The 26,561-nt window shown below is 43.3% G+C and overlaps 1 protein-coding gene across 2 annotated transcripts in view; it reads right to left on the bottom strand.

Moving 5' to 3' along the window:
- The window catches only part of stxbp1b (syntaxin binding protein 1b), a 74,885-nt gene that overhangs the window by 38,026 nt on the left and 10,298 nt on the right, over nt 1-26,561 (bottom strand). For both annotated transcript variants that reach the window (XM_039621117.1, XM_039621118.1), the window contains exons 2-7: nt 23,557-23,606; nt 23,345-23,426; nt 11,000-11,076; nt 10,486-10,564; nt 8,257-8,360; nt 1,034-1,182 (exon numbers count right to left, since the gene is read on the bottom strand). In XM_039621117.1, the coding sequence (XP_039477051.1) occupies nt 1,034-1,182; nt 8,257-8,360; nt 10,486-10,564; nt 11,000-11,076; nt 23,345-23,426; nt 23,557-23,606 (541 nt within the window). The remainder of the gene's footprint in view (nt 1-1,033; nt 1,183-8,256; nt 8,361-10,485; nt 10,565-10,999; nt 11,077-23,344; nt 23,427-23,556; nt 23,607-26,561) is intronic.

Raw genomic sequence — 26,561 nt, 5'->3', positions numbered from 1 at the left:
TATATTCTGAGGTAAGTTGATCTATAGTGTTACATCATATTCTATAAGGATGTTATGTGTTTGTAGACTTTCTGCCCAGTTTGACCCATTTAGCAGAAGTCAGCCTGTTTAAGGCTCTGATATCTATTCTGTGTGACTTAAAGCAGTTATGACATGGTCTGATTTTCTCACCCAATAAAGGAATATTTAATATATCAGTCTGATCTTCATTCTATCAGAAACAGTTATCACAGCTCGTACATTTGCTTTTTACACATATATGTAAGCATTGAGCCAAATTTAGTAATGCCAACATATTAAAAGAACAATGTTTGTCTCTTATATATAATACATCGGTATATACACTGTCAGAGATACTTGTCTTTGACTGAAGATTTGAGGTGATAGGACTTATAAATAACTGCAGCTTGAATCTTTACTGAAGCTCAGTATTTGACACAGAGTTCACTCACATGAATTTCACTCACATGTGCTGTACCAGTGTACCTGCACATGTGATGTGACAATAAAAGTGATTTGATTTGAGACTTCAAACTCAGTGCTGTAATAACTAATAATGATTAATATAATAACTATAATATTGGCTATATCATATTTACACTGACTTTAGTCTCATGAACAACATTAACTAATTGTTATTTACTAGCTAATCTTAAATGACTGTTCAGTACAGATATGAAGGCCAACAATCATGTTTTACAGTCCTGTGGTCTCAGCCTCAGATACTTATTAAATCACACAAAGCTCGTGCAGAAACAAACAAACAAATGAACAAAATATGTTCTCCTTCATTTCTGTCAACCACACGTTTCCAGCTATCATGGTTGCTAGGCAACCTGGGCAGTGTGACGGAGGCTAGACCGTCCCATTTCACAAGCCTCGCACTTCCGGCCTTAGCGGTCTTTGAGTACGCGGCCCTTGAGGACCGTTGAGGCTGCGTACTTTAAGGCTGCAGACCCTGAATTGGGATACAGCCCATGACTTTTTAAATAGAGACCCAATTCAGTCTTTAAAAAAATGAAAAAGAGCTCACCCTCTGTATCGAACTCCTGGATACTCTTTTAGCGTGGCACAGAGGGTGGCAATCTGTTCAGCACAACGCTCGAGCATGTTATTCTTCACGTCAGCCTTGAAGGGGCTGTAGAAGTCCTGGAAAGCATCCACTTTATCCAGGGAGAAGACCTGACAACAGAAAACAGTACAAAGATGACACACAGTTGGATAGTTTCCCCTCTGCACCACAGCACTGGATGTTAGACTCAGCAATACTCGACTGAAGTGCAGGGGTTCAGCTTTAATCGAACTGAATTTCAGCATTAACTAATTAAAGCCATTTCTTTACATAGTGCCCAGTTTTCACAGGCTCAGAAATAACTGGATAATAACTGGGCTGACTATTTTATTTAATATTTAATATTGTATAGTGATATACAGAGGCAAAACTACAGGATATATCCCCAACACCTCCCATGTACACAGTGTTTCAGTGTTACAGCAGTTCCCAGTTTAATGCAGGCCTGAGTCTGGGTGGTTACTGGTTGTGCCTAAACATTCCTAATCAATGTCCTGTCATTGAGGGTGATTGTTTGGGTTTTCCAAGACCTTTGTAAAGTAGTGACACATCCAAATAACTGGGATTTCTGTACAATTGTTTGAACTGATGATCTTGGATCTTTGCAGATTTGAGCTAACTTTATCTTATTGTGTAAAACAAATATTGACAAACAAACTTTGAGGACATAATTTGGAGCTAAAAATGGGTAATAAATTGCTATACATGTTACTGCAAAACTCCCAATGATACTGTATCCTGAGTGAAGTATTGTGATAATATCTTAACATGGGCTAAATTGTAAACAAACTGGTTCTTACAGAGAGCTTTTCTATCCCGAGTATTCAAAACGCCTCATTCACCCATTCACGCTTTTTTCGACTGAAGTGTTTTCTGTCTAACGTTTACACACTTCATACTCCAATGGATGCATCGGGCAACAACTTGGGCTCAGTATGTTGCCCAAGCTGAGCTGGCTGGTGATTCCCACCTCCTTTTACAGCAACATTTGTACAATTTCCACTTCCTGAGGTAACTGAGTTAAAACACACTAAAACATCAAACTTACATTCATCCAGTGTACCGATCATGAATTAAACTGTTTGCTGACATACTGGCTATATTGAATAAAAAAATAATAATATGAAGTTGTGTTTGTGGCTTCCCATTTGCAGACGAACACTGAATGCACTACGGCAAGAAACACGAGCAGTCAGCCCAGCTTGAAAGTCAGTTTCAAACAGGAGTACAACTAGTAATAATACTCACTGAGAAAAAAGCACAGTAAAAAAAACAAAAAAATATTTTGCTGTATTCAGTCGTTTCATGCCTGCAGGGTTTTTTGTTAGTCTCTTACTCTTTGTTTTCAATAAATGAATTATGTTCTGAAAATGCTGCTACATCAGTGTTTACTGATCAAAATGATGGCAAAACCATTAACATAAGCTGTGTGGATCGACATTTTTTAAACACTAATTCACCAAAACTTAATGGATTGCAAAGTACAACTGCTCCACTGAGTAGGATAGTATGTAAAACATAACTGACAGGATACAGTTTTCTGCAGTGGCTGAACTCTAAACTTTCATATTAGTTTAAGATTGCCGCTGTAGCACAAGAACACTTGTGCTGAAGAGAACTGTATTTCTCTTTAAATCTTAAAAATATTGTTTTTAAACTCAACACATGGAAGGCTATGTGTCATGAAACGCTATGTGGCAGGCAGGAATTGGACCCAAAATGCAGGCTCGTAGACACAAGGGATGAACTCAAAACCACAGCTTTATTCACAGGCTGGGAAAGCATACAAAGTAAACTAAACTGGGGAATAACACACTAAACTTACAGGGAGACACCAGGAGATCCACACAGCATGAGGGACGACGCGACACTGACTCAGAGAAACACAGGGTTTAAATACACTGGGAAGTAACGAGGGGAATGAGACACAGAAGGAGAGCACAGCTGGGAGAAATCAGGACTGACGAGACAAGGGAGCAAAGCAGGACACATTTACATAAGACACGGACCTTCAAAGTAAAACAGGAAGTATGACACAGAGACATGAACTTGGCACAGTGGAGACAGCAACTAAGAAACACAGAGACATAAACCATAAGACAGAGGACTCTAAGAACCGAAAGACACAGAGGGAAACTCAACATGCAGACAGACTACACAGAACAGAGGGGACACAGAGAAACACGAAGGGCAACGGATCGAAACTAGAAACGATACAACTCACAAGCACAATACTACAAAAATCATAAAGAATTAAACATGCTGGGTCAGGGGACCCAGGACCCTGACAGTACCCCCCCCTTAAGGGCTGGCACCAGACAGCCCAAACAGAAAACAAAACCAAACAGAAAACAACCCAGGGCACAGGAAACACCGGAGCCCAAGCAAGCAGTCCAAACACAGGTCAGTTCAGGGGGCCGGCCACGTGAGAAGTGGCGGCAGAACGGGTCCGGAGGCCGGCCGCGTGGAAGGCGGCGGCGGCGGCAGAACGGGTCCGGAGGCCGGCCGCGTGGAAGACGGCGGCGGCGGCGGCAGAACGGGTCCGGAGGCCGGCCGCGTGGAAGACGGCGGCGGCGGCGGCAGAACGGGTCGGAGGCCGGCCGCGTGGAAGACGGGCGGCGGCGGCGGCAGAACGGGTCCGGAGGCCGGCCGCGTGGAAGACGCGGCGGCGGCAGAACGGGTCCGGAGGCCGGCCGCGTGGAAGACGACGGCGGCGGCAGAACGGGTCCGGAGGCCGGCCGCGTGGAAGACGACGGCGGCGGCAGAACGGGTCTGGAGGCCGGCCGCGTGGAAGACGGCGGCGGCTCTCAAGCGTTGGGCGTACTGGTCGAGGCTTGGTGGGCGTAGGACTAGACGAGGCAGGACCAGACGGTGGCGTGGCAGCCACAGGACCAGGCAACGTTGAAGCCGGAAGCAGAGGCCGGACCAGGCGTGGGCGGCGGCGAAGCAGAGGCTGGACCAGGCGAAGATGAGGCCGAGGCAGAGGCTGGACCAGGCGAAGATGAGGCTGAAGGCTCGAAGGCTGGACCAGATGAGAATGGCGCTGCAGGCGACGGCGAGGAAGCCGGAGACGGTGGCGCTGCCGGAGACGGCGTGGGTGAAACAGCTGCAGGCGCCGGCGTGGGTGATGCAGCTGATGAGGAGGCTGCTGTAGGCGACGCTGAGGCCCGAGCTGGACCAGGCGACGCTGAAGACTCGGAGGCTGCAGCTGGCGAGGATGGAGACGGAGCGGAGGCTGGACCAGACGAGGTGGAGGCTGAGGCGGCTGGACCAGGCGGCTGATGACGCTGAAGAGGCTGCAGCTGGTGTGGTAGCCGGAGGCGGCGGTGCTGCAGGCCGGAGCGGTCCCTCGGACCCTCCAGCGGAGACGGGTTGCTGAACGGGCCCCTCGGACCCTCCAGCGGAGACATGAGACGAAGGCCGGAGCGGTCCCTCGGACCCTCCAGCGGAGACGGGTTGCTGAACGGGCCCCTCGGACCCTCCAGCGGAGACATGAGACGAACGCCGGCGGTCCTCGGACCCTCCAGCGGAGACGGGTTGCTGAACGGGCCCCTCGGACCCTCCAGCGGAGACGGGTTGCTGAACGGGCCCCTCGGACCCTCCAGCGGAGACATGAGACGGGCGGGCGGTCCCTCGGACCCTCCAGCGGAGACGGGTTGCTGAACGGGCCCCTCGGACCCTCCAGCGGAGACGGGTTGCTGAACGGGCCCCTCGGACCCTCCAGCGGAGACGGGTTGCTGAACGGGCCCCTCGGACCTCCAGCGGAGACATGAGACGAGGCCGGGCGGTCCCTCGGACCCTCCAGCGGAGACATGAGACGGCGCGGGCGGTCCTCGGACCCTCCAGCGGAGACGGGTTGCTGAACGGGCCCCTCGGACCCTCCAGCGGAGACGGGTTGCTGAACGGGCCCCTCGGACCCTCCAGCGGAGACATGAGACGAAGGCGGGCGGTCCCTCGGACCCTCCAGCGGAGACGGGTTGCTGAACGGGCCCCTCGGACCCTCCAGCGGAGACGGGTTGCTGAACGGGCCCCTCGGACCCTCCAGCGGAGACATGAGACGAGGCGGGCGCGTCCCTCGGACCTCCAGCGGAGACATGAGGCGAGGCCGGGCGGTCCCTCGGACCCTCCAGCGGAGACAGGTGGCTGAACGGGCCCCTCGGACCCTCCAGCGGAGACAGGTGGCTGAACGGGCCCCTCGGACCCTCCAGCGGAGAAGGCAGGTGGCGGCGTGGGAGCCGCGGAGTGCTGGATGAACTCATCTGAGCTTCCAGCAAGTGTTGCTGTAGAGCCAGAGGGTATAGGGACCCCTGGCTGAATGTGTAGAGGACCAGGTGAGCTAATGTGTCGCTGACTAGGGACTGAGCGGCTAATGGTTCAGGTGGGAGCTTGGCTGCTAACGGTGGTGAAGTAGGTGACTGCACTGGGAAGGCCGAACCGCAGGAGACTGCACTGGGAAGGCCGAACCGCAGGAGACTGCACTGGGAAGGCCGAACCGCAGGAGACTGCACTGGGAAGGCCGAACCGCAGGAGACTGCACTGGGAAGGCCGAACCGCAGGAGACTGCACTGGGAAGGCCGAACCGCAGGAGACTGCACTGGGAAGGCCGAACCGCAGGAGACTGCACTGGGAAGGCCGAACCGCAGGAGACTGCACTGGGAAGGCCGAACCGCAGGAGACTGCACTGGGAAGGCCGAACCGCAGGAGACTGCACTGGGAAGGCCGAACCGCAGGAGACTGCACTGGGAAGGCCGAACCGCAGGAGACTGCACTGGGAAGGCCGAACCGCAGGAGACTGCACTGGGGAAGGCCGAACTGCAGGTGATGGTTGTGGTGGAGGTGTAACGGGTGGAGAAGTGGCGGAATCGGCTGCGGGCCGGGCGGCTAATGGCTCAGCTACAGAGTGCCTTAATGGGAGGGCAATAGGTTGAATGATTGACTGAGTAGCAGCCTGAATGGCTGAGTGTAGTAATGGTTGAGGTGGAAGAGAAACAGGTGGTAGTGTGGATAATGGCGCTAAGGGCAGCTGAGTGGCAGACCGAACTGATGACTGAAGCGATGGTAGGGGTGAAAATGGAGCTGCTGGAGGCTGGGCAGCTAAGTGAGCTTCTGGAGGCTGGGCAGCTAAGTGAGCTTCTGGAGGCTGGGCAGCTAAGTGAGCTTCTGGAGGCTGGGCAGCTAAGTGAGCTTCTGGAGGCTGGGCAGCTAAGTGAGCTTCTGGAGGCTGGGCAGCTAAGTGAGCTTCAGGAGGCTGGAGTGATAGCTGAGGTGAGAATGTAGCCAGCAGGGACACAGGAGACGGAGCTTCTGGCTGGGCAGCTTTTGGAAAAACAGTCTCAGAATTAATCATCTCTGACTTAACATCCTCTGAGCTAGCAGACACGGAGTTAATTAGTCCAGGCTCAAACGGAACAGAATTACCACAGTTCTTTGCATGTGTATGGCTAGGGGGAGCATGAGGAGAACAGTCTTTTAGGTTACCCAAATGGGAAATCTTTGTTTCCAAGGAAGCAGTCTTTTTCTTCTCAGCCATAACATAATCAGACCTTGGGCCTTCAGACCCAGTAAACTGTTCAGTAGCACTTACACTCACCAAAGGCGTTTGCAATGGCGAGGTCCTGGGTTCTGGCGGTGGCACCTTTCGCTGCCTGTGCAGCCGCTTCCCCCTGGAAATGGGAGCGGAGATATTGGCGGTTGTCGGTAATGACGGAGAGGTCGAATCTGACTCCTCCTCCTCTGCCCACATCGCTGCGAGGAAAGAGGCAGGCGAGCAGTAGTCAGAGCTGGACGTGGAGAGTGAAGAATTCGCGGCCGTGGCGTGAAACCCCTCCGCTTTAATGGCGCTGCTGCGTTGCAGAGAGCTCCATCTGATGCTGCAGCGGTGGTGGCTTCGCACTGAATACAGGGAGCGGGCGAAAATGCCTATCTCCCGGCTTGCAGTACCTCCCGGGCCTCACGTATCATGTTTAGTGAGTCCATAAATCCTCTGAGTTGACCAAAGTGGGGTTATTCTCGAGGATGGCTTCAATGGCTTTGATTCCCACAGTCATGGCCCGAACATCATCGGTGTGGGAAATCCGGTCCACCAGACCTTGGATGCGAGCAAAATCAACTTCCCGGGCGGAGCCTGCTGAGTCCATGTTTGGTCGCGTCGTTCTGTCATGAAACGCTATGTGGCAGGCAGGAATTGGACCCAAAATGCAGGCTCGTAGACACAAGGGATGAACTCAAAACCACAGCTTTATTCACAGGCTGGGAAAGCATACAAAGTAAACTAAACTGGGGAATAACACACTAAACTTACAGGGAGACACCAGGAGATCCACACAGCATGAGGGATGACGCGACACTGACTCAGAGAAACACAGGGTTTAAATACACTGGGAAGTAACGAGGGGAATGAGACACAGAAGGAGAGCACAGCTGGGAGAAATCAGGACTGACGAGACAAGGGAGCAAAGCAGGACACATTTACATAAGACACGGACCTTCAAAGTAAAACAGGAAGTATGACACAGAGACATGAACTTGGCACAGTGGAGACAGCAACTAAGAAACACAGAGACATAAACCATAAGACAGAGGACTCTAAGAACCGAAAGACACAGAGGGAAACTCAACATGCAGACAGACTACACAGAACAGAGGGGACACAGAGAAACACGAAGGGCAACGGATCGAAACTAGAAACGATACAACTCACAAGCACAATACTACAAAAATCATAAAGAATTAAACATGCTGGGTCAGGGGACCCAGGACCCTGACACTATGCACTATTGCATGTGACTGATTTCAGCATTATGTAAGACAAACTGTTGTTTTCATGTAGGATACATGCTTCAACAATTGACGTGCTATCAGTAAAATGTTCAGAACCTTGTGCTATAGTGAGAAGCTGATTCATCTCCTTCTACTCATTAATAATGCAGTGTTCTTAAATCTGGTCATAAATGTGCTACATGGTTTCAGCACAATCAGTTGCTCTTTTCTCTTCACTTTCTTGCAGCATGAAAGGTCAACTTGTAATTCACTTCAATAAATCGTGGAAAGACAGCTGAGATTTTATTGACTATTCAGTCATCTGTATTCAAATTATACAAACACAAAGATCTCAAAACATTCAGTAAGAGTATTGTTACCCATCAATCATGACTGATGGTGGGCCGGGCCTAACTCTGTCTTACCTGAGACTCATAGGGCAGAAAGGCTATGTGGATCTCAGTCAAGGCCTTCATTGCTTTAGAAGCGCGGGATTTGGTCAAGAGTCCAAATAAAGAGTCTGGGATTGCTGCAAGCAATTGAAGACAAACATTTTGGTTTACTTAGATAAACTGTAGGTTTTACAAAGTAAGAATTAAATGTTTCATTTATTTTATCTGCTTTGCTCAACATGGTATTTATTGTTCTGGCTTCTTTTTCCTTTTCTGTCCAAAATACACATTTGAACAAAGGAGTGGGGTTTTTTTCAGTGAAAATTGTAAATAACCGCATTAAATCAGTCTTAGGTGAAAGTATAATTAAGCACAGGTAGTTTTTCTGTCCATATTCACAGTAATAATGGGCAGCTTATTAAAGTCAAAGAGAGGAATACCACATATAGAAATTATTAAAAATACAGCCAAAGACAAAAAATCCCATAATATTAATATGGATTAAGAAAGGGATGTCACTCACGTTCATGTGTGTCTGAAGGCAGACGAGTGAATACTTTGAATACTTTTTGGTTTCAGGGCATGACTTTTGTCAAACATGTGACATTTGGAGCAGACTGGAATGTGTCTTTGAGTTACAGTAAATATTGTGCAAAGTTCATCATGCTGTCAGGGTCACCTCCTTAATAAAGTGGCAATAAAAAGAAACACTTAACTTTTTAAGGCTTTCATGACCACGTTTTAGATGGTTCTGGTCAGTCAGGTGGAACTGGTACCTGCCTGCTCCCTGTTCTCACTAGCTGGTGCTATGACTAATATGAAACATTACCATATGGATGTGTTCAGTCACAAAGGCTTATCACAGCCAGGTTTGGTCCATGGCAAATTATTAAAAATTTGCTTACACCAAAGACAGATTTAATGAAAATGGAAAAGGTCAGTAGTTGAGACTGACCAGCTCTCAAGGTCCAAACAATAATTCCAATAAAATCCCCAGGAGGAGTTTGGAATGGTCTAATACCTGGAAATGGTCAAATCAGCCCCATAAAATTGTCAATTTAATTCAGTTCAACTTTGGATCATCGAGCCAACAGACTTTTTTTTTTTCCACATTTGGGATGTAACATGTGTGTAACAAATTTCATTCACCTAGCATAAACGATGCTAAAGACCAACTTCATTAACGAGGTGTTGCTATAGAGCCATGTTGCAACGACCATGTCTGAGTTTAATAAAACACACACATTTCCACCAGACCTGTGTCTGTGTGTGCAAAATGTCATGAAATTTTGAGAACGTGTCTGCCTTTAAAAACGTAATTCACTTTGTAAAATAGCACTGAAGCAGATAAAGGGAAGAAAAGCCTGCGCTGCTGTGGAGGTGTTTTATTCATTCAGCTTTCACAGCGGGGAAAAAACAAGATGCTGCTGTGGAAGCTGGGCAGACATTACACATGCACAACAGGCTAAAACACGCCAAAGGAATGGAAAAAAAGCCAAAAGCACAACCAAAGTCATTTAACATAGTGAAATACTGTGATACTGGCATGCATGATTGAAAATATGTGATGCATCTGTAGCTGTTTGAGGACCAGGGCGTGTTCAGGGCCCCTGTTGTTGTCTCACTCTGACAAATTAGATTCCTTTTTTGAAAAGGAAATGTAGGCATACTATATTCATGTGGATTTGCCATGAATTAAATGACTCTAACTTTGCCCACTTATCTACAAAGCACAGCTGCAGTGTGGCATGTTGGACTTTGTTAAAATGTGTTTTCAGTATTGTATGATCTACTATTTTGGACTAGCACTGGTGTTTATTAGTCATAGTGACTCCTCAAAGAAGAGCCTATTTTACACTAGCTTATAATAGCTTACACTAGCTTATAATAAGCAGCTAAAAGCTGCTTATTATTTTAAATTTTGTAAAACTTAAAATTTTAGGATATTTTACTTTCAGTTACATTTATTCAGTTGTATTTATTTCCCAATGGAAAAAAGAAACAAAGACAAAACAGCATCATTCAGCCAGTAAGAGCTGCAAAACTATACTGACAGATGAAAAAAATACAGAAACCAAAGACACCTGGGAAGATTTTTAAATACAGTACACGTGCCTCGAGTTAAAGAAAGTAGCGTTGGATTTCCTGATATGGTCTTAACCTCGTTATAGAAAGTGTCCTGAGACCACATGTGTTATGACTTGGAATTATATAAATAAAACTAAATCGTGTATGTTGTGGGTGTGATTTTGGTCTACTCACTGTCAGTGAAGAAGACGTGGGCGGCTTTGTACCTCGGAGACCGAGGGTCTCTGAAGTCCTCAATCAGACCCTCGACAGACTGAAATAGCAAAGATGAACAGAATGATAATTCATTGCTACATTGTTGAGTGAGTTACATATCACTGAAAACAAACATCAAACTAAATGTATTGTAGTAAAGTATTCAAATAAAAGGAAAGTGTCATTTCTAATTTGATGGACAAACAATTTGCAATGAAGAAAATCGCATAATGAGGCTATAGAGCAGAGGTGTCCAGCTCCAGTCCTCAAGAGCTGCTGTCCTGCAGCTTTTAGATGCATCGCTGCTCCAACCAGCTGAATCAAATGGTTGGGATACCTCTTCAGTATGCCATCAAGTTTGGCAAAGGCCTGATAATAAGCCACTCATTTGATTCAGGTGTGTCGGAACAAGGATGCATCTAAAAGCTGCAGGACGGCAGCTCTCGAGGGCTGGCGTTGGACACCCCTGCTGTAGAGGAACTGCTTTATTTACCTCGTCTGAGGGTGTGATCAGGTAGATGGCCTCCATGCTGGGCAGAGGTTCACGCCGCTTTGTTATATCTTCGACAACTGAAGAGGATAAAGAGCAAGGTCAGTGCGTTCATCAGGCTGGTTAAACTAGAACACAGCTTAGGGCTGTGCGATATGAACAAAATCTCATATCCCAGTGTAAGACATTTATTATCCCAACAATGATATATAATCACAAAAATTTTAAGTTTTCTGTAAATTCTGTGAATCTCGGGCAACTCGACGCGTGAAGTGTTTTCAGCTGTCGCGTCGTGTACCTGGAGTCTAATGTTTTGACCGATGCGTGCAACTATACATTGTAACAGCCACCATTTTCTTTGTGAGTATTTATTACAGGGCGTGCTGCGGGGAAAAGCCTGTTTTAACGTTTAAGTCTAAGGTTTATTTTGAGAACCTGACGGCTCTTTTTTGCTTCTCATCTGTAAAATCTCTCCATACTCTTTCACATGACTTTTGCATATGTAGTAGAAGAGATTTGCAGTGTTTGAGTCTGAGGTGGGGAACGGTTTCCTGCATAATTTGCATATTACAGTTTTCTAGTCCATGGCAGACAGTTGGTGTCGTAAACCACCGCCTCTGTTCAAAGATGGTCGTTCACAGTGGACATAGATGGCTTCTTTAATTTCTCTTTCAAACCACCTGTCTTCTCTGTCCAAAATGTGAACATTGGCATCCTGGAAAGAGTGACCTTTGACCTTTAGATGCAGATGGACAGCCGAGCCTTGTCCCGTCGAGGTGGCACTTCTAAGTGTGTGGCTGGGTCTGAAGTACCCATAGTGGACCTCATCACAGCCACAGAAACCGCCATCCAGATTCATAAATTATCACAAACAGAAGCAGAGCAAATCAGGATGAAAGTTTCAGCCAGCCTCTCCAGTGCCAAAGATCCTCCATCTAACCTCACAATACAAGAAAAGAAGACCACAACATCACTATATTACCAGCTGACAAGGGAAGGTGCACCGTGGTCCTAAACACAACGGATTACCACACAAAGATCACTACTCTCCTCAGTGACAACAATACCTACGAAGATTTAAAAGGAGACTCCACAAGCAGCTACAAAAAGAAAGTTATAGTTTGCCTTCAAGACCTTGAAAAGGACAAAATCATTGACGGCCCTTTACCCAGGGGATGCCATATCCTGCATTTACGGACTACCTAAGATCGACAAAGAAAGTGTGCCACTCAGACCCATTGTCAGTAGCATAAACTCAGCCACTTACAACATTTTGAAACACCTTACTACCATCCTAGCACCACTTGTGGGGAACACCCCACATCACATCAAGAACTCCACCAACTTCACCGACAAGGTCCAGAAACTTACCCTGGATCCAGATGAAACCACGATGTCCTTTGATGTAGTCTCTCTCTTCACTTGCATTTCCACCACAGAGGCAGTGGAGACTATCAGAAAACGACTACAAGAAGACAGCTCCTTGGAAGACAGAACCAGCTTCACCCCCATCAGACCTGCACACTGTTAGACCTCTGCCTCACCACGACATATTTCAAATACAACGAGGATTTCTACAGGGACAAACATGGCTGTGCCATGGGCTCCCCGGTGTCACCTATTGTAGCCAACCTTTACATGGAAGAAGTGGAAAGAAAGGCTCTTGGCTCTTTCAAAGGGAGAGTACCTAGCCACTGGTACAGATATGTAGATGACACCTGGGTCAAAATCAAAACCCAAGAAGTGGAATCCTTCAGTGCGCACATTAACGCTGTGGATAAAAACATCAAGTTCACCAGGGAAGACACAAAGATAACAGTTTCCGGTTTGTGAACTGTGCCGTACGCATTGAAGGGAATGGAAACCTCAGCACTGGTTCATTCCAAAGACAAAACTCCTAAACATAAACGTAGCAACGTAGTATATGCTGCACATCTCCAAAAGTTGATTCTGTTCATCTGGATGTAGTATTTTCAGTGGGAGAAACATTTATTTATTATAAGGTTGGGGAAACCTGCAGTCAGCTAAGACTGAAGAAGTCACTTGGATGATGACGAAACGTTTCTCCCACTGAAAACGTCCAGATGAACAGAATCAACTTTTGGAGATTTACGTACCTGGATGATTGAGCATGCATCAAGACATATGCTATACAGTGTAGCGAGGAATGCCCAGACCTCTACATTGGAGAGACCAAACAGACACTTCACAAATGGATGGCACAACATGGAAGAGCCACCTTGATGGGACAAGACTCGGCTGTCCACTTGCATCTAAAGGCCAAAGCTCACTCTTTGAGGATTTGGACAGAGAAGAGAGATGGTTTAAAAGAGGAGTGAAAGAAGCCATTTATGTCCACTGTGAATGACCATCTTTCAACAGAGGCAGTGGTTTACGACACCAACTGTCTGCCATCGATAATCCAGTTTAGAGATCCTTCCCAGACGCCTTAACACCTACTCACATCTTGGCCCAGGATATGGGCCTAGGCTAGGTTTCACAGCGGGTTTACCCAAAACCTTGGCTGGTTGGGACCTACACCCGTTTTCACACCTTGACTCGTGTGATTAGGTAGAGCAGGGGTCCCCAATCCCAGTCCAGGAGGGCCGGTGTCCCTGCAGGTTTTAGATCTCACCCTGGGTCAACACACCTGAATCACATGATTAGTTCATTACCAGGCCTCTGGAGAACTTCAAGACATGTTAAGGAGGTCATTTAGCCATTTACATCAGCTGTGATGGATCAAGCACACATCTAAAACCTGCAGGGACACCGGCCCTCGTGGACTGGGATTGGGGACCCCTGAGGTAGAGGATCAACAGGGCCCTCTTGAGGACACTCCCCTAGGACTTAAATCTGGGACTCTCCACCACTGGACATTAGAACTAAAGAAGCTTCTCGGATGAAACGTCTTCAAGAAACTTAAAGAAGTCCAGACGCTTTACATTCCAAGCTCCTTAGTCTCATCTTATTGTTAACACTATTAGAGTGAAATCGTGGATATAAGTGGCGGTTTTAGCTTTCTCCAAAACACCTCTAATATTATTTTTTGACGCTTTCCATTAAATGGATGGTTCTTAAATTTAACTTAATATCTGAGTTTTTCTTAATTTTTTTTTTTGTTTGAAATTCTTGCAAATTTATTAAAAAAAACCCCCACACAAACAAGCAAAAGGAAAAACATGTACATAAGTATTCTATTAGAAGCATGTGCAGTTTACCACTGTCATACATACTATTAAATCCGGTTCTTTAGATTCTTTATGGCGGAAAAGACACGACTCAAAAGTGGTCTTTTACTTTAAAATGATCTTTAATTTTACATATTCCGGAATATGGAGACCCAAGCACAACAAACACAACCTCAGGTCTCAAGAACAAACAGGAAGCCTAGTTATATTTATATACTCCATCTTGACGTCACACACACTTTACGTTTCGATCAAACACTCTGTTTAGTTTCACTTCGGCTTCTGCAAAAGCATGTGGTTTCCTGTCAGTCCTGTCGGCACAAACTGTACTAAGAGTTGGGCCTCTATTATATAAACCAATATAATCAGCGTATTAGCATTTAAGATTATATATTCAAACTCAACAGTTCCCCCTTTTCGTGTTTCCCCAAGAAACACAACATAATTCCTAATTTTATCCCATTAAGTTTTACTTCCATCTTACAAGCTAAAATATAACAAAACACGTTGTCAGGGTTTCTGGGTCGTTGACCCAGTATTTTTAGTTCATGTTCACTGTTTATCTTCTGCCTGTTTCACTTCCTGTTTTATTGTGTTAGCCTTGGTCTGTGTGCATTATGTTCAGTCCTCTTCCCATGTACCATTAGTTCATTATGTTCAGCTGTGTACTCATCGGTTTCTAATCACTCATCACTCAGCCTGTGTATTTATGTTCCTCAGTTCAACCAGTCCAGTGTCGTGTCATTGATGTTAATGTCATCTCTCTGCATGTATGTTCAGATCAGTCAGCCAGCCATTCAGTCCTTCAGTCAGTCAGTCCTTCATTCGTTCATTCAGTCAGTCGTCCAGCCAACCAGCCATTTCCTACTTCTGTTCTGTTTGTTCACTCCGTCGACAATAAAACACCATTATCTTGCACCGTGAGTCCAGCGTTTGGGTCATCTCTTCCTAGCCTTCACACACGACACTCCTGACACACGTTATTCTAAACAAAACCAATCCTTTCAGTTGCCCAACCCTATCTGTCCCCTCAACGGGTTGTATGTTTTCAATGTTTCCTTATTATTTTGTCATAATTACTTCTATCCACAACAAATAAATCAAACAAATGAGCTATGACCTGTCCTAAATCTACTTCCTCCACCCCCTTTTCACCCAGTTTAATTTTCTTTCAATCCCCATTTAAAACTATTCCTGACTTCCCTCAGTGCTCCCTGCAAACCCCAAGAAAGATATAATTAGCTTTTCCTATAATATCTTGTCAACCTTTTCTAAACATCCTCTATATATGATAACCTTTTTATCTTAAAACTTAGGCCTAATTTCTTCGCCCCCTTTAACAGGTAGCTCATATCTTTTATGCCCACACTTAGCCTGTGTCTAATGAGCTTTTAGTCTCCTAAACAACACATTTTCTAGAACTCTGGTTCTCTGTGGACAAATTGTCACAGGTACAATACATGCATAAATTTCAAAACCACAAATCTTCTGTTGTCAACTTTTGACACATTTAAAAACATCATTTTCTCCGTCTCCAGCAGACGCACGTCCTAGAACAAACTGTCACTTATGCAAGCACAAAATCCAGTTACAAGCAAAATATGTTTGAAGTCTTACCTAGAAATGAGTCTATCTACTGTGTGTGTGTGCGTGTGCGTGTGTATGTGTCCACCTCAGATGCACTCAGTTTCACCTCTCATCTCTTCAGCTAAAACTTGTAACCTATCCCCCAGACAGAAGGCCAGCACGTACACAACTGAAACTATATGTGTAATATATTGAATAAATGTTTTACTTAAATGCCACTACTCAAAGCTTAATAAAAAGGATATAAACAAAAAGGTTAATATGTGATTATGATAACACCTGTAATACAAGTTTTAACGTAATGCCAACAGCTTCAATAAATGCTTTGATGAAATCCTGGTTAATGCAATGGTAATCATGATGGTTATGAATAGTATCAGTAAAATATTTCTTTGATCTCCACAACAACCTATCATGTTCTAGGGTCTATCATTTATACATATATAATCTTCAATTTTATTCATTTGGGTAAGCGACACTTTTAACAACCTTTGACACCCTTTTAAGAAACTCTCTTCTTCTCTTATCTGATCATCTCAAGCACGTCCTGTACTCAGGGCCTGCTTATCTATCACACCATCACTGCTTGCTAAGCAAAAACAAAGCAAAATGTTTTTCACCTCTACCCCACAAATCAATCTACGTAATATTTATGTCCGTAAGCGTGCATTAAAAAAACTGTTGCAAGTGCAAAAGTTTCCAAGCAAAATGTGTCTTAACTCTCACCTACAAGTGAACCTTCATGTTATCTATGTCTGTAAGCATTTTGTTTTGACCTTTGTGTCACCTTTCACAATAGATCAGAAGAAAATCATTATGACCGCTTATTCTACTAAATCATCAAACAGAAAACAGACATTTTTAATCAATTAAGCTTAAGCATAGAAGCAATTACTTATGCGTAAATTTTATCATAACCAAAACAAACTCCCACCAGGTCCTGCCATGATCATAAAGCCCCTTATTTCAAATTAAAACTTAAATCCCCCCTTCTTGACACCCCCCATATGTCAAATATAACATGTTCTTGATGCAGCATATTCTAATTTCATTTGCTCCTCTTAATGTAACGGTACATTCTAATTATACTTTATCAGACTTAACCAAAATATATGCTTTCCTTACTTTGCTCCTGTTTTAAAGGAAAAAACCTTGGTCACTTCGACAAGTGTTTGTTATTCTATAACTGCATTTTATATGAAAAGTCTAGCAATCCCCTATGTGACTCATAAATATTACTTTGATTGTAATTATTTTCCTATATAAAATTTAATTGACTTGTACTGTGGCCTATTTTGTTAATGGTAACATGAATTATATCGAAAAGTTTCTCCCCTTTTGGCCATTTCCCCACTATATAATTTACTACCATAATCTAAACCCCGCCAATAACACACAATTTACTTAAAGCGAACACCAGCAACCCAAAATCAGCAACCAAAAAATTTAAATTAAGTCTGCAGCTCCACACTCATGTGGAACTACACTCTTCCTCTATGGTCTCTCTCCTCCTCGTGCCAAAAGCAAAACAAAACAAAGCAAAGCATCCCCTTTCTCTCCCCAACTTAGTCAATTGTTTGTCCCCCTTTATTCATGCCAACTTTGGTCCAGTTGTCAGTCCAGTCACAGTCCAGTCATTCACTCAAAAGTAAAACACTTGTCTATCATTTTAGTGTGGATTGACACGCCGCAATCCTTTTAGACCGGCACTCCAGGTCCCCGCCGGTAGCCTTCTCCTCAGCCAATTGTAATCTGAAAAAGCCCACCTTACATTTATTCTCCTGAAAAAACGCTGTTAATTAATTGTTGCAGGCCTGCTTACAAAAAATGAGAAAAAAGAGAGCTGATTATTAGCTCATCAAAACACAAAACATAATCATCTGACAGGTTTTCTCTAAGTGCACTGTTACAATTTTAAAGGGCCCAATTCTAGACATGTCCATGTTTACTAAAACTCCCTCTTTTAAAATAAGAAAACAACCCAAACCTAACTGACACAATCAACCCAGCACTCAAACAACAACCCCAAAGATCTTAAACAGAAAATTTTGCTTATTAATCTATCTATATGTTGTGGGGATTAGAACTTCAGGGCCACAAAAGTTTTGCCCTACTCTTGGTTTAATTAATACTTACATAGTCTGAAATCAGACTTAACACTTCCTCTGTTCATTTTCCCCACATCATATCTAGTTGTTGGCCTCAGATTCCACAGCGTCCTGAGAGTCGGAGGTCAACTGACATAATTTCACCTGCTAAATACACAGAAAATCTTGTTAAAAGCCACACAGTTTGCACACAGTAATGTTCCCCTTTAAGCACTTTAACATACTTAGATTTAGCATACGATATAAACACGTTATAACAATGTATCATCACTAAATTATACATTTCTTGTCCAACTCTGCACTTCTGAACAGACCTTGTTTCCTCCATTTTACGCCTCCGACACACATACACACAGGAAGCTTCTTTGTCACCACTCATTTCAGCTAATTTGCATACTGAGTCATATCTCAATAAGTTTCCGCGACAAGAGAAAGGCATGTTTAAATCTCACCACATTATTAAATTATTTTATTTTCTTCCTACAGTATTCACCTGTTCTGTTCAATCGACACAAGAGCACTTCCAATTCACTCTTCTAAAACTACTTCAGGGTTTAAATATGCTAAATTCACACTACTTCGACACTCATAGACACACTCACATGCTCAACAAACTGTCTAATCCTCATGAGCTCTCTTATATTTGTAAGGTTAATGCATTTTCTGTTGGTGTGTGTGATTTTGTAAATGTTTCTTTTTTGCAGTTTTCAGACTCCTTTACAATTCTCCACTTTAACAGTCAGTTTTGTCTTTCCCAAGTTTGCTAACCCAAATTTTGATTTCCCACCTTAAATAACAGCATCCCTTGTCTTCAGCCAGGAGTCATGGCTTGCTTTTCAGGTCCAGGGACACATGACGCTGTAAACAATTCAACCGGAAACTTGCCTGAGCGTTTCTAATGATGTTAACCTATAACTTTCTTCCGACCGCTACATGTGGAAAATTGATCCAGGTCTGCTCTGCCCCTGAAAATAACACAACTGAGACATTTTCATTATTATCATCAGTGCTTAAACGACCCGTTTCTCTCTCTGGTCAGAAATACCAATTATGTCATGTATGTAAGCGTGTCTTCATTGCGTCATCGGGCCATGTTAATGCAGTGTAAGCTGCTTTCTTCGTTGCATATGTTTGTTACAATCAAGTTTAATTCATGCTTTTCACTGAGCTCTGAGTTCAAACTATCTCACTTCTGATTCTTTCCAAAAATAATTTCACATGTAACAATTTGTGTATGTGTGTTTTCTATTCATTAATGTAATTGTCAGTTATTTTCTTTCATTATATTTACCTTTTCTATTGTTTACCTCTTTGTTGTGATCTGGTGGACATCTCTAAACCATCATGAGTTCCGGCTTCAATCTCAATCCAATTATATCCTGTATTCTCGCAGTCGAACTTGTCCTAGCTTCACCTCTCACCGGTCCTTGTCCCTTTCTCACAGTGTCCTGTGTGGCCTTCAAAGCTCCAACAAACACAGTCTGTTTCTTCTCAGTTTTTCTTCACCATTCATCTTTTCAGTCTTCTCTTTTAAGTTAAGTCCCAGCCTGGCAAAATATCACATTCAGTGCCTTCAAACAGTCATGTCACACTGTTCTTACCAGCCACTGTGCATGTTGCATCACGTGCTTTTCATGCTGCTGCTCGAGTTGTCAGTCAGTCTTATGTTTCATTTTGCACTGTCTTTTGCCTGCTGTTAATTCTTCAAGTCCACGATGTTCTGTCGGTCTTCATCACGAGATTAACTGTCCTTTGAGCTTCCTCTCAGGGTCGAGGACAAAGTGAGAGGTCAAGCTATAACATTTTAGCCAAAACCTGGCTTGTTTTCCCAATTCTGTTAATCTATGCTTTTGCCGCTGTACTCAAGGTTCCATGTTGAGAGAAATCCACCTGTATTAACACACTAAAGCATGGAATTAATATCATTTGCATTTATTTTCTTAAAATATCCATTCGCTTCATCTACCTAGAGTTTAACTCGTCTCTCTCTCTTCTCCGGGTGCTCCCTTGACACACTCAGTTCCTTTTATGGGCATGCAAAGTTCCTCTCACACACACAGCAGTGCAGTATTTTTCTGTTTCTCTTTCCTGTTTCTACAGATTAATCAAACTCTTGTTTGTTACATTTACAGTCTATAAACCCTCTTTAGTTCTACTAAGTCTTCATCTAAAAACAATACACCCTTATTTCATGCACATACTTTTAAATATACTAAGCTCTTTGGTTTTTGCAAGCACTCACATCACACTCTTCAGCGTCTTCTTTCAGACATCGTCTCAATTAACAATTTTCCGCACACACATCACCATTCTTTCCGTCCATTTTTATAGCATCATCCACGCAATACTTTCATCAGCATGTTACACTCCTCCCTGAACTTCCTTAAAAAAAATAAATAAATAAATCGTCTCAAACACACACACACCATGCCCTCTTTCTCTCAACACAATGTGCACCTTTAATTATTCATCCAAATAATGATTTTACACTTCACTTATACATTCACACATTTATATATAACAAAAGACTGCCAGTAACTGCCAAGATAAATTATTTCCATTTCCATATCACCTTTTCAAAACCTATATTATTTACCATTTCCATATCACATTTTCCAAACCTCAGTACCGGTACTCCTAACTTTTCGACCACTTTAAAAGCCTCTGAGGCCCAGGTTCGCCCACCTTCCTGGTCAATCAACCCGCTTCGGGAACGCCCTCTCCGATAGCGGTCAAATTTCTAGGCCCTAATTAATTTATAACCAGTTCCCGCGGCTGGACAGGAAGCTCCACCTCCAGCGTCTAAGTATCCCACTTGCGCCTTACAGCTTTACTTAAAGCTCACCTGTCAGTCACGTTGAATGGTCACGGCCGGGACCCCGCCCTGTCAGTCAAACGGTGCAAGTAAAGTGGTGCTTGACCACTAGCCATTAACAACCGTCCCCAGTTGTCGCAGCGGCCAACTGAATTAACCCTCTCGCCGGAGGACAATGTTCCGCGTCCGGAACAGAGTGGAGGCATAACCCTCAGAACATTTTGCACCCCTAGAGAAACGCCGTCTCAGTCCTACAATTTAAATAATTCTAGGAACATCACTGTGGACTCTAACCACCAGTTTGTTATCTGATGTCCCTAAAATCAATGTGGGAATAAAATTCCCTGACCAAATACCCTAATCTAATATCTCTTTTCTTGGCTGACGTAACAAACACCCATAAAACACCAACTTCAAATATACATCACAACAATTAAAAATCCACCCCAATATTAACAACAATGAGCTTTCATCAAATATCCCCAAACTTTACTTTTCTATATTTCTAATTACCCAAAATTATCATGGAAATGTCACTACTGAAAATCTACTTAACAGATTTTACAATTAAATTTAATTTCCACTAGTGAGCCAATTTAATGGTAACAATCATCAATTCAGTGGACAACTAATTTAGAATTCATCCAATGTAAACAATTTTCAACAGGTTTGCGCTTACCTATAAATCTTTTAGACCGGTCTGTTGTCCACCTCATATCAGATCGTACCTTAAGGTCCAAATTAGTCCCCTCAGCCGCACAAGAATCCGGGTCACGGCACCAAGTATTAAATCTGGTTCTTTAGATTCTTTACGGCGGAAAAGACACGACTCAAAAGTGGTCTTTACTTTAAAATGATCTTTAATTTTACATATTCCGGAATATGGAGACCCAAGCACAACAAACACAACCTCAGGTCTCAAGAACAAACAGGAAGCCTAGTTATATTTATATACTCCATCTTGACGTCACACACACTTTACGTTTTGATCAAACACTCTGTTTAGTTTCACTTTGGCCTGCAAAAGCATACTTCTGCAAAAGCATGTGGTTTCCTGTCAGTCCTGTCGGCACAAACTGTACTAAGAGTTGGGCCTCTATTATATAAACCAATATAATCAGCGTATTAGCATTTAAGATTATATATTCAAACTCAACAATACATTATACACGCATACACACAAAAACACACACATATTTTATACATACATATATTCTCATGTATCCATATGTTTGTATAATGAAATATAAACACAGTGAGTAGCACAACAGTTTCTTGTTGTTACAATCCAACATATTATCTTGGTTTCTCTCTTAAACTAATCTGAAATCTTAAAATCTGCCGATTTTAAGAGTAGTAAATGCAGTATCTAACATTAACATTAAAAAAATGGTATTCATTCTACATTTAAATTTAACATTTTAAACTATGACTAAATTGAAACTACAGGTTTGCAAAGAAAAGGTTTGTAGCTGGAAGAAAAAAGGCAGCAGTGTGACCATTGCACCACCTTGCCACCCATCATTTTAACAGAATCAGTCCAAATATTCAGATCTCAGTTATCATATAACTTTTTTAAAGATAGATTCATCACATGGATTACCACTTTCGATGACAACCTATGACAGAATCAATCCAGTCTCGTTTGTCAGTTTTTCTTAATTTTAGACTAGTTGTTAGTGGAATTTGTTCTCACAGTTAGTCAACTAAGAAATTAATGGCCAGTAACATCCCTAATCATTACGTTTGTTATGTAGCCCACATGCATCATCACAGCAGTACTTCTAAATGAGCTGTTGGACGGAGCTTCGTGTGATCTGCCTTTTGGCAAAGCAATTGGCTGGAAAAAGTCGACACATTCAAGGGATTTCATCCCACCATCACTACCTGGTCCCATGTTTCTTACAGTCAAAGTACTATTTAGTCAGCAATGTTCTAGTGGGAGCGGGTACCAAAGCCTGTCTTTAATCTGACATTTTTATTCAAAATGGTGAACTCATAAAAGACAGCTTTTTTATTGGAACTTGCAAAAGTAAAAAACAATACTGGAACACACCTGTTGGTAGAATGCAACAAGGAACTGAAGAAAACAGAGGGCTTAAATACACACATGAGGAAAATGAACAGGTGAACAGAATCTAAAGAAAGACAAAGGGGGAAGTAAAACTGACACATGACTGATGGATTGGAAAATAAGACAGGAAACAACAAAACATGTGAACACGTACACCAGGCATGGGATACTTAGAGAAGACTAAACACCCAGTATGCAACAGAATGCTAATAGAAGAATAAACATGAACTCGAACTCTGGGACTAGATCACAACTACGAACATTGAACTCCAGCATATAATTCACAACATAATTACAAGAACACTGGAAATCAATAACAAACTTTAAACTGAGAACAAAGGACACTGGATCAACGACCGAGGAACCACAGAGGTTATCTTATCCTTTTCTAATATTTCAATTACCTTGCAAAAAAATAAATAAATATAGAAATATTTTCACACTGTAAACACTGTTGGATAAATTTAACTTAATTAGAATTTAGAGTTAAATTTGATTTATTTAAAACGGATTAAACTAACTACACAGCTACAGGTCAATTGAGCTGGGTGTGGCTGGGTTGGTTGTACTTACTAGTGATTCCCTCAGACATGATGTCTGTCATCTTACAGCAGGAGGACACCATCCTCATGCTCAGCTTGTCCACCACCAAAACCTACAATAAAAATCACACATAGCAAATGAAACTGCTATATCTGATATTTAATTAATGTCTTGGTTTATTTTTGATCATTTTAATCAGAGATATCCAACTTCATATGAATAATGATGTTAATGACAATTACCTTCCATTTTCCTTTTTCTCTTGCCTTCTTGATGACGTTGTTCATTATCTCTGTAAACAAAATGTTTTGTGTATATTGTTCAGTTCAGTCAAGAGTTAGAGGATTTTCACACATCAGCTCATAAATCTGCCAGTTGCCCATTTTTGATATTCCAGTCTTAATAACTAACTGACTAGTTTGTGCAAACCTAGAAAATCTGCTGCCTCATCCAGTTTATTAAGTGTTCGGCTGTTGTTGCTATATAAATAAAATTGAACTGAACTGAAACTGAAAATTTCCAACCTACAGTTCCGTTGTGACTTCTGTCCACCTTGGTTAAGTTTGGTCTTTTTACAGAAATGTAAAATAAAATCTGGAGAGTGCTGTGTAGTTACAGTTTTGGGCATCTTCAGAGAAGCGGTGACCACTGACCATCACATAGACATACAGTGGCTTGCAAAAGTATTCGGCCCCCGTGAACTTTTCCACATTTTGTCACATTACAGCCACAAACATGAATCAATTTTATTGGAATTCCAGGTGAAAGACCAATACAAAGTGGTGTACACGTGAGAAGTGGAACGAAAATCATACATGATTCCAAACATTTTTTACAAATAAATAACTGAAAGTGGGGTGTGCGTAATTATTCAGCCCTCTGAGTCAATACTTTGTAGAACCACCTTTTGCTGCAATTAACAGCTGCCAGTCTTTTAGGGTCTGTCTCTACCAGCTTTGCACATCTACAGACTGAAATCTTTGCCCATTCTTCTTTGCAAAACAGCTCCACAACTGCCCTGTGACGGCCTCAGAGGTTGTCTCAGAGAATATTGGGAGCAACAACACCATGAAGTCCAAAGAACACACCAGACAGGTCAGGGATAAAGTTATTGAGAAATTTAAAGCAGGCTTAGGCTACAAAAAGATTTCCCAAGCCTTGAACATCCCACGGAGCACTGTTCAAGCCATCATTCAGAAATGGAAGGAGTATGGCACAACTGTAAACCTACCAAGACAAGGCCGTCCACCTAAACTCACAGGCCGAACAAGGAGAGCGCTGATCAGAAATGCAGCCAAGAGGCCCATGGTGACTCTGGACGAGCTGCAGAGATCTACAGCTCAGGTGGGGGAATCTGTCCATAGGACAGCTATTAGTTGTGCACTGCACAAAGTTGGCCTTTATGGAAGAGTGGCAAGAAGAAAGCCATTGTTAACAGAAAACCATAAGAAGTCCCGTTTGCAGTTTGCCACAAGCCATGTGGGGGACACAGCAAACATGTGGAAGAAGGTGCTCTGGTCAGATGAGACCAAAATGGAACTTCTTGGCCAAAATGCAAAACGCTATGTGTGGCGGAAAACTAACACTGCACATCACTCTGAACACACCATCCCCACTGTCAAATATGGTGGTGGCAGCATCATGCTCTGGGGGTGCTTCTCTTCAGCAGGGACAGGGAAGCTGGTCAGAGTTGATGGGAAGATGGATGATTTTCCTTTTCCGGTTGAGTGAACGCTGGCGCAACTTGCTGCCGCTACTCACCGGTATCTTTTTATCTTTTTATCTTTTATTTATATATTCTTTGATACATCTTAACAAATTTTAAACCTTGTCTTCTGCTGATACTACTGGCGATCCAGCGAATTTTGCAAGTGCCTGAGTGTTTTGGGTCTAGTTCATCTGTCTGTTTGTTTTGGCCGTTGCCTCCCTTGGATCCGTACACCTGACTGTTTGGCCTGCCTGACTGTGCATGATGTGGTCTGGCAGGTTCTGCGTCTTGCTCGTGTGGGTCTGGATTTTTATGTCATTGGCTTATCGACCTAGTGCTGGATTTCACCAATACTCAGCTGACGAGCTTCTCCGTCTCCGCTTTCACCTGGCTTCTCCATCGCCGGCTGCACTTCATCTCCACACAGACATCGCCTTCCTCCCTCGCCGAAAGTACATTCACCGAGGCTCTCGTCGGAATTTTCACCATGACAACTCTAAGCCAATACAGATCCTCTGGTCCACCTCTCGTCGTCCTCCACGGAACTCCGACAGGGCTGCTGACCACAGTGTTTTAGCCAGCCTGCCCAGGTCGGCTAACACCTCTGACCAGTCTGACAACACCGTTGTCAACTTCGGCCTCCTTAACATCTGCTCGCTTACGAGCAAGGGTCATCTAATTCGGGATCTACTCACAGATTGTAAGTTTGACTTTTTCTGTTTGACCGAGACGTGGCAACAGCCCAATGACTTTTCGCCGCTCAACGACTCCACCCCCCCGGGGTTTGTTTACACCTGCCAACCTCGTAAGTCCGGCCGTGGTGGAAGTCTCGCGGTAATCTATCGCGAGAACTGGAAAGTCACGCCGTTGTCTGTACCTGTCTACAGTTCCTTTGAATCCATTGTTTGTCAACTGTCAGGACCTGTTCCGACTGTCATAACTGTTATTTACCGCCCTCCAAAGTCTAATTCTGTCTTCATAAATGACTTTGTTGATCTGCTGACTCACATAGCTACTGTTTCCCCTAATATAATACTCCTGGGAGACTTTAATATTCATATGGATAACAGTGATCATCCTCTCACCAAAGACTTCTCATCCTGCCTTGATAGTTTTGGCTTTAAACAACACATAAACTTTCCTACTCATACTAAGGGCCATACTTTGGACCTAGTTTGTTGCTCTGGACTTACTCCTTTTAACTGCAAAGCTGATGAACTGCTAATTTCTGACCACTTGCTTCTTTCTTTCAATGTCAAAATGACCTTTTCTATAACCAAGAACCTTCGTACCATTTCTTTTCGGAATATTAAGAAAATCAATCCTGATACTCTTTCTTTTGCTTTCTCTAGTCATTTGCATTTTCATAACCTGCTCACCCAAGAGGACTTAGTTTCCTATTATAACTCTAGTCTCAATAGTATCCTAAACTCTGTTGCCCCACTCAAAACCAAATCTGTATCATTCTCTCAGTCAGCACCCTGGTTCACAGCTGAACTCAGGCTCCTGAAAGCAAAAGGACGTCGACTTGAGCGCCTT

Source organism: Oreochromis aureus, linkage group 12 (genome assembly GCF_013358895.1).
Source record: "Oreochromis aureus strain Israel breed Guangdong linkage group 12, ZZ_aureus, whole genome shotgun sequence".
Lineage (NCBI taxonomy): Eukaryota > Metazoa > Chordata > Actinopteri > Cichliformes > Cichlidae > Oreochromis > Oreochromis aureus.
Note: the sequence above shows the minus strand (reverse complement) of the source record. Positions and strands in the feature narration are given on the sequence as shown.